The following is a 9,276-nucleotide window of genomic DNA, read 5'->3' on the forward strand; positions in this document are numbered from 1 at the left end:
AGCTCTCAATCTCTCCTCAATCTAAGGGTCACATGATTTGTCTGAAAAACAAAATGCGTATCCCCCCCGCCCCATAAATGGTTCAATGTAAATTAACAAACATATTAAATTGTGCATTAGGCATCTCAAATGTTGTATTTGATATGACTGCAATAAAACAAATGGCATCTTGGATGTGCAAGTCAGGAAACAATCAGTTTAATTCCATCAGCAAATCATCGTCAGTATTAGATGTACTTGTGCATTTCTAATATCTATGAAAGGTTACTCTTTAATTTAGGTCATGTGTTCAGGAGTCAGAAAAAGAAACTTAACTCTCCCAAAAGAAAACCACTTTATTTCTCTCTGACCCCATGTCCAGAACTTACATACATTAAAGGTTTCATCGTTTAATAATAGTCCTCAAGAGTAAAGAAATGCATTCTTTGAGCAAAATAAGCCACTATAAACTCTAGTCGGTGTGACCACACGCAGCAGCAGCTCCTCCATGCAGACGCCTGGTGGAAAAGAGCCACGGTGGCCCTCTGAGGGGCGAGGACCAACTCCTCCAGAGAGAAGGCACACATTTCCAAAATCAGTTGGTATTTAAATACTGTCTAGAGATTTCCTGATGCGTTAGTCTGGTTGTCAGGATAAACACGACTATAAAAAGTCTGACAAGACATTTAAGAACAAGGAAGGATTATTTAAGTAAGGTTTTGGATTTACGTTACCTTCCACATGAGGAAAACATCTCAGACTAATTCTAGACAAACATGTAAAGTGACTTGTGGAAAAAAATGCAATAGTTTCATAACAGTAAACGACAACAACGAACATACAGTGCATTTCCCAAGACAGTGACATTTATAATAAAAATGGCTTTGAGTGAACATGAACCTGTGATAATACTGTTAACATGGCATTTCAGCATTTTGCAAGGTAGATACTTTTGTATGACCTGTAACATGATATTCAAAGAAAAAAAAATGCATATCAAAGTTATGAATCTGTGAATAAATCACTATAAAAGCAAATACAATTATAATATATTTAGGCCCAAAACGTTTCTTTGCTGACAGCCAGGCTTGCATTAAACAAATATTGCTCAACTTGAACATCGTGGTAAACACAGGTTTGGCAATGATTGACATTTTAAAGTTAAAGTGATATTTAATTTTTAAACACGCATTCCTCCATGAGTTCACTGTGGCATTTGCCACTGTTGGGCGACACCCATGTACAGTGTGTGTGTGTGTAATATACATATCAATCTTAGTAAAAACAAAATCTTGGCTGTTGGGAAGAAAAGAAAAAAGCTTTCATAGATGCATAAGAGTTTTCGGCTACATTCATTACAATTATATAAAACTCATATGAATATTCATGGTAAACAATGCAGCTGGTGTCATGTTAATGAGCCTCAATAGAGGACTGCATGCTACTTATTTTTTTCCATCAATGTAAAACATCACTTTAAATGAGCAAATTGCATAAACCTCCTGACATGGGACTTGGCATAAATGACTACATTTACAACCAATGTCAGTGCACTTAAATAATTGATGGTCTCTCATGAGTCGGCTGGTGTACGGTGTCAGCTACACACAGGAGCTGAACAGAATCAATTCACTGGCTTTCAGAGCACTCGGCACATTTTGCTCTCAAACACATGTCATATAAGAGCTTTAAAATTAGCCATAGTTTGATGGAAGAGTGGGCATGCACGAGTAATAATTTGGCTAAATTTGATGACAGGGGGAATTAATTTAAGATAAGTATATAGCTATTTTTATTTTATCGTAGATAACTAGGGGTATTTTTGAGAATACCCTTCAACAACTCCACTCGTGTTTTCTCAACATTTCAGGCTGCAAATCCAAATATCGCGAGGGAACAAGTAGCACAAAAAAGCTTAACATTTCTCCGTATCTTCGTTCAGCTTTTAGCTCAAGGTCAACAGTGAGTCAGACGTGAGCAGTAAATCTGAGCCTCTCCTCAGATACTGCCCTGCCTCTGGAACACACCTTGTGTGGTTGCGATACAGGAAAATGGCAACATCTCTCCATGTCTTTGTGCGTCTCTTCGTGGCGGCCGCTGCCCTGTTCGTTAAGGAAACACATTCACCCACAGCCAGCCCAGCAGCGTCCCGTACACCCAGGTCCACACGTACAGTTTCCTGCCGTTCTCCGTCAGCAGTAATGGCAGTGTCAGTCCCCCCAAGATAATCACTGATGGGAGGGTTTTAGAAAGGTTCAGAGGGGAATGTTTGCCTTCCCCTGGAAACCTGCATAGTTTGTCTTCATCCTCGGACTCGTAGAAATCCGTCAGCAGCCTTTGAAAAGACAGATTACTCTAAGGAATTCAGCCGGTTTTAGAAAAGCACAAATGGTACAGAAGTGAAACATTGCAAAAATCAGCAGTTACAGCACAAAAACTGCACCCGAATCACACCGGTTCTTTTGGTTCATGGTGGGTGTTGCTCATGTTGGGCTCAGTAGATTACAACTTTCCATCCTCAACAACTATTATTCAACCGTGATTCACAGTTTATATCAGAGGTCTGGGCTACGGTTTTTCTGAAAGACTTTTCCTGCATGGAAAACGTTACGAGGTAAAGGAAAGATGTGGAAGAGAATTCATTAGGATTTAGGAAAAGACAATCCGACTCAACATTCACGAAGCTACGTGATGATGTGACGTTACTGCCGTGAGGCTGGCTTGGTGCACTGGTGTTGTCACTGAATCACAAGTGTATGTGGACTACAAAAAGCGAATGCTACGCTACTGCAGGTTATATTAAATAGCTCCTTCAGTGACAGGCTGCTTCACTCACGGTGTCTAAAAAACAAAAAGGAGATACGTGAGGCAGGCCCTTCCTCCTTTCAGTAGATCAACAAACCCCAAACTTGTGAAACAAAACTTCAAAATATCACTGGTTTATGCATTGATTGAATAATAAGACAATTTCATCATGATTAATTGTTCCACCCACACAAGCACACATACTTACCGGTCCTTAATTTCAAACCGCTCATGCAGCCACCTGCGGAAAAACAGTGGCTCTGGAGGAATTTCCTTTATGTCCACGCGGTCAAAGTGTATGTGGACTCGGGGACATTCTTTGCACAGGAATTCTGTCGAACACAAAAAATAAAAGAGACTAAACAAAAACAGGAAAAGCTTTTCTGCAAAACGGCATGTAGAGTAAGCACTTAAAAATCAACACAAGGCGACAATGATGACGTGGAGCTGCGTGACGCTGTGAAGCCAAAGCCTTTTGACTCTAAAGTAAAGCAGAGTCACGTATAGTAACAGCTAGTTTCAACTTGTACATTTTCCTAAATGAAATGGGAAAGTGTCGAGTAAAATATAACCTGTCAGAGAACTAAGAAAAGAAAGAACAGTGTCCGACAAGGTCAGAGATAATAATGTAACCAAGTGTGAACACTCAAGGCTACACGTGTATCCTCAGAGACCTTCAACTTCCCGTTTCCACAACATGCAATATTATCAATATTATGCAGCCAGAAGAGAAAACTTGATCCAAGTCAGCAGCCAAAAAGCCCTCAAGGGAGCATCTCAATCAGCTACTGCATGGATATAAATTGACCGTCAGACACAATATGTACCACTTCAGTAAACACCGATATCTCAATGAAAGACGGGTTAGTGTGGCTGAAGTCTCAGGAGGAGAGACTCTTGATTTAGTTTTGCAAGAACACACGTGAAGAAGCCAAAGCCAGTCTAGAGAAGAGCGTACCATCTGAGCCTCCACTGCAGGTTTGAGCAGAACAATGTTCCAAAATAACTTCCTGGAACAGAAGGAAATGAACTCTGGAGTAACAAACTCCTTCTGATCGCAATGCCTTTAATAAACTCTAGTAAAGGTGAAAATTAATCTTTAATATATTGAGACAACTGCATTCTAAAAGACCAACCTGCTCCAAAAGAGATTCAGGGAGCTCATGCATTCATAAAAAATAAAAAAGATGCACTCAGCAGAATCAGGTGAGTCTCTAAAATCCACTGCTGAATGTGATTGAGTAAATACAACCCACATTACACAAGTAAATGTTAGAATGATGCCCAATACAAAAAAGGCACAGCATAACAGTCTTGTATGTTGGAAAGTAACAATGTCACATTGCTAGAGATTATCACACAATAGAAATCCAAAATCCCCGCTGAGCTGCAGACCTTTATTCATAAAAATAAGCTGTAAACTCCAAGTATTGACAGAGCAGGTTACAATGTGTTTTAAAAGAGCCAATCTATTTCATGTTTGAATTTTTTTTTAAATTGCTGAGGTTTTATGGTGAATATCAAACGGCCGAAACTGGGAGACAGACCACCAGTCAACCATCGATGTCTCTGGACTGTGGGAGGAAGATCAGGTCCATCTTCTTAACGTGCTGACAAATAGTGATCTGAGTTTTATTTATAGAAGTCTCATACAACTCAGGGTCAAATATACATCACAATGTGGAACGTATTGAAATGGTCCAATCTGTTCATACAATGAGAGTCGGGACTGTTGAAGCTGCAGTGTGAACGCAGCCTCGAGACACTTCCTCTTCCTTGTGAAATCACTCAAGTCACCGTCACCACATGAGACCAGGAAGCGCGTGATGACCACAAGAATGCTTTTCTATTCTGTTCAGTTGGACATTGATGTTTATTCCTGACTGAAACGGGATGTTTTTTAACCATTCAAACAGGGATTGTCGAACAACCGGCAACAAAGAATAATCAAAAACAATTCCAAAACATAGTCAGGCTGTTGACAGGAAGCAAGACTGTGAATAGGTTTGGTTTGCTATGTGATTATTTACTGAGGGGGCGTACACATTGTTGCAGGATTTTTGATACAACACCTCTGTGTTTGTGGATCACTGATCAACACAAGATAGAGGCAGACTGAAGCTGCTTTTATATCTGGTGTCAACATGCTGCTGGGATCTCTGAAGAAAGAAAACAAATAAAATCTCCCGCCTTAACTAGTATTCACACTAATGTCCAAACTCATACCATCTGCATGTGTCCTGTATAAGTATAACCCAACACAAATGACTGCAGACAAGATATCCAGGTAAAGATCACATTGAGAAAGCAGCTGAAATTAATGACGCTGTGAACCGTCTCTGATGTCAAGTGGTCAGTTGCCTGCTTACCGGGCATTGACGGTGCAGGCTTTCTTTGCCTGGAACCTCCCTGCGTTCCCTCGTAGGCCACTGTGATGTCATACACAGCATCCAGGTGGCCCGCCATGGCCTCGAGGGCTAAGTGAGAGGCCTTCATTCTGGGTGTCAGTGTGTGCTTCAGGACAGCCAATCCTATAGAGAGGAACACATTCAGTACATATATTAAATCAGAACAGTGTGAATATAAAATGTGCCTAAAAAAATAGAAGATGCTTGACATGTAATCATAGCTTCCCCAGAATGAGTGTGGTTGGGAACCTTTGGTACACATCACCATATCTGTCCTCTAATTTCCCATCAATTCTCTCCTATCCTCTTAATAAATAATGGCTTGACACGACACCCCCAACCACGACCAAATACACATATGGTAAAAACAGTGATATGTAAATGCTTGTGTAAGTTACTGCACAGTCTGTTGTTCCTCAGTCCATGTGGCACCACCCTCTGTTAACTAATACCTCACCAATAGCAGATAATGTCGTGTGCACACGTTGGCTCTCCAGAGCGATTTATTTTGGATTAATGGGGGAAGGTGATATTCAGAGCTGTGGTCCAAAGATAGGCTTAATCCCCGTAGAATGAATGCAGTTTGTGATTGGACCTGCGTTAGCGTTAGGAAGTTTGTGATCCTAATACTTAACGATTTACTGCAAACCAAACTCGGAAATAAAGAATTAAATCAATCCGTACAACATCATTTTTGTCAGATGTTTTACAGACTGCTGTGTCCTCAATGAAGTGTGCAGCATGACAGCAGAAAATGTCTGCCATCATCTTTGTACCTTCTTTTGTAGCAAAAGCCTGACTGTCAGCGATAACGTTCTTGAGCTCGGGATTATACCGAGTTCCTTCCGGGAAGATGACAAGGTACATCTGTAGGGAGAAAAAAAACCACCACATGAAATCAAAGTCTCCAGCATTTCTGTCCTTAATGCTATGGGTCAAAATAAAATGTCAAACATTGACAGGACCTGAAGAAAAATGAAAAAGCAGCATTTCTAATGTTTAGAAGAAACATTGTTGTCGTCAACGTGTGCTTATGAATCAGTTTGGATTGAAACCGAATGAAACTAAGTTGTTGAGCACAGACTCAACCTACTGCTGGATTCCTTTGTCCGTCCCTCATTACAGTGATGCCAGATACATTTTAAAAAACAGAAATGACTACGGTCAACAATAATCAAAATGTAGTTGCTTTCTTAAGATTAGTTTTTAATCAAAGTACTGAATGAATATGTATAATCTTTATTTTTCATCTATTGCCACATACTGAGGATGCGAGGGCTTTTTAGACAACATTCTCACATTAGCAAATGATGAACTAATGTATCGCAGTTTTTAATGGAATCAAGAGGCAAATTTAACAACTTGTTTTAGAGTTGATACATTTGAGATTTTAGTGGGAAGAACAAAGATTAAAATACGCATGTTCAAGTAAGGGATGTGAAGACTGAGGTTTATTTTACCACTTCCCAATTGAGCTTTCATTGCACACCTCGAGGTTACCAGAACTGCAATTGAACCCTTGTGCATCCAATATCCGATCATCCATTTAATTTCAAATGGCGCTGACGTCAAATGTTCTGTTAATACAAATTCAAATAATCTATTCACTGCAAAATTCTAATTACAAGTAGGGGTAAGAAGGATTTAAAAAAAAGAGTTGTTGAAGAAAGCTCTGGAGCGAATTTAAGTGGTGAACATTTAAAATAAATGATCTCTCCTTGAAGTCCTTGTTCTCTTTTGAACTGAACCTTTCACCTTTGAGAGGGGACAATGAAAGCAGACAGTATGGCAACCTGAAGAGTAAACGTCAAAAGGCTTATTTGTAACATTTATAACTTGTACTTACTGGGACTCCATCTCGAGTCTGTGTGAAGAGCTTCTTCTTCATCGCTATTTCACTGAACTTTGCACTTCGTTTCACGTAGGCTCCTCCATGCTAAAACAGAAAGATAATCTGATGAGAACTGCAGTGGGGAATATGATTCATGTATAGTCTACTTCTCTGCATCTGTAATTTACAATAACAAATGACATTCAAATACTCACACAGTTGCATTACCTGAGAGAAATACCATCCGTAAAGCGGAAGCCACTTGAGTCCATCTTTAAGGACGTATCGGACGTGGCCGAGAGCACTCTGCCTGATGGCGAGCATGTCAGCAATGATCCAGTCAGCTACAAGGAAAAACATTGGTAAAGATGACATTTACTACAATCTGTGATTCACACGAGACAGATTTAAATAGTTAAATGTGTTACCTGTGCATTGATGATTGGACAGGTAGATCACATTCTCTTTGTTCTTTGGTATATCTCCATATATAATAATCTAAAGAGAAAGCGTGTTTAAAATATTACAGACCCAAGCAAAATGTTATACGTGTGCAACATTATTCTTCGTTAAAGGTGAAGATGTATTTTGTTTAGTTAAATATCTAAACTGCATCATGGATTTGTTTCTGGTTCAGGCCGATTTGGCCCACCAGCTGTTAAATAAACCCAAGATAATTAAAGAATTGTCTCTTCAAATCTACTCATGTGGCCTCCAGTTAGTGGGAGAGTAGAGACAATTTTATTACACAAAACACTACCAGTGTTGTTTCTCTGCAAAGACTACCGTACAAAAATACCATGTGTGCAAGGAGTGGCAACAAAAGGGACAAAAGAATGCAGACCTTCTTGTCTGACATCTGGTTAATCAAAATCTTGTTTATTAGCACCACTTTGTGTTTTGTTATTTTAAGACGGGGGAAATGCAGAAAATTCCAATAATGCACTGATCCGTATGGGGGTGCATGCCAAATTAGTGACAGTCACTTGACCGACTGTGTCCTTGTATTTCTTTTAGAAATAGACTATAGGATTCCCTAGCCTTGATAAGCACAGTTCCACTCACGATGACAACACAGGGATTAATAAGAGTGCCTGTACAGTACATGCATGATCACTCACCTCTACTCCGGTGTAGTTTTCAAAGAAGAACAGGACCATACTCTGGTACATGCAGTACAACCGATCGTCTAACTTGTGATACATTCTCGCTGGTAACATAGTAGAAAGAAAGCGGCAGGCACACCATGATAGCACATAAGCTGGGGCTGATCCCAGCATAATCGTGGCTGGAAACCAGTACCGCAGCGAGTATGTGTGCACAACCAAGGAGAGCAGCATGGTGCCACCTCTGGCTCCACGACAGGAACACAAATCACTGAAGTAGACTGTTGGACTTGCTCCTCTTCCGCGAGCACTGCTAATACGTTGCACACCCTATCTCTCCAACAGCACACCTGGCCTACTCTCAGCACACCTGTCCTGACAAGTCAGCATACGAAAGTGAGAAAGCTGCTGCGAGAAGGGAGTGAGCTAGCTGGCTAAAGCTAATGTTAACCTTGTGTGCAACCTGCAGTGAGCCAAGTCGGGTTACGCGCTAATGTCCACCCATACGGCAATAACGAAATAAAAATAAAAATAACCAGGCTAGTTATCGGTTACCACCTCAACTCGAGCATCCCATTAAAGTACAAGTTAAGAGAAAGGGTTAGCCTACTAACTGCTGCTGAACGTTTTCAGCCACATAGGAAGTGTAACCCTGCGCTACATTTGATATAAACTGTATTCTCAAATGTGGATAATACAACAAACTGTCACTAAAACGAACAGCTCAGTCGTTACAAGGCAAAATATGTTCCATCTACTTCCCTAGTTATACACCTTTATCCGGCTAGCTGATCACAAACTAGCTTCTTGCAGCAAATGTGACACACGCCTCCCGACGTAATGCCACCGGGTGACACCGACGAAGCTGATTAGTCAGGTGACGCGAAAGAGGCCAGCCAATGGGCGAGAGGCACCGTGAGCTCCATACGCTCCATTCTTAAAGCGACACAACGCCTTTTCTCCTCCACGTTTTCTACGATTCTCCACAAGTTGCACATTAAGGATGACATTGTGTTTACTTATCGTCTTGAATTGGTCTTGCATCAAAATAATTTCCACTTTATATTGCTCATTATGTTATCAGTCATATTGTGCTGGCTTGAAGTACAACTATTGACATAATTCTTTATTTTATTAAGCTTGGCCT

General features: G+C 40.4%; 1 protein-coding gene across 1 annotated transcript; it reads right to left on the reverse strand.

Annotated features, from left to right (window-relative positions):
• Nucleotides 1-315: 315 nt before the first annotated feature.
• On the reverse strand, nt 316-8,971 carry agpat5 (1-acylglycerol-3-phosphate O-acyltransferase 5 (lysophosphatidic acid acyltransferase, epsilon)). The gene is made up of 8 exons (XM_056435957.1): nt 8,145-8,971; nt 7,452-7,521; nt 7,252-7,367; nt 7,039-7,128; nt 5,969-6,059; nt 5,154-5,315; nt 2,993-3,116; nt 316-2,314 (listed from the first exon to the last, which is right to left on the reverse strand). The coding sequence occupies exons 1-8, from the start codon at nt 8,361-8,363 to the stop codon at nt 2,089-2,091; spliced, it is 1,098 nt and encodes a 365-aa protein (XP_056291932.1). The 5' UTR covers nt 8,364-8,971; the 3' UTR covers nt 316-2,088.
• Nucleotides 8,972-9,276: the final 305 nt, after the last annotated feature.

This window comes from Pseudoliparis swirei, chromosome 17 (genome assembly GCF_029220125.1).
Source record: "Pseudoliparis swirei isolate HS2019 ecotype Mariana Trench chromosome 17, NWPU_hadal_v1, whole genome shotgun sequence".
Lineage (NCBI taxonomy): Eukaryota > Metazoa > Chordata > Actinopteri > Perciformes > Liparidae > Pseudoliparis > Pseudoliparis swirei.

Bases quoted from the DNA above. Each gene is read 5' to 3' on its own strand.
- agpat5 (XM_056435957.1), bottom strand. From the start codon at position 8,363: ATGCTGCTCTCCTTGGTTGTGCACACATACTCGCTGCGGTACTGGTTT. The intron at 7,522-8,144 runs GTGAGTGATCAT...CTTTCTCTTTAG, and splicing joins AAAACTACACCGGAGTAGAG to ATTATTATATATGGAGATAT. The intron at 7,368-7,451 runs GTAACACATTTA...TTTTCCTTGTAG, and splicing joins GTCCAATCATCAATGCACAG to CTGACTGGATCATTGCTGAC.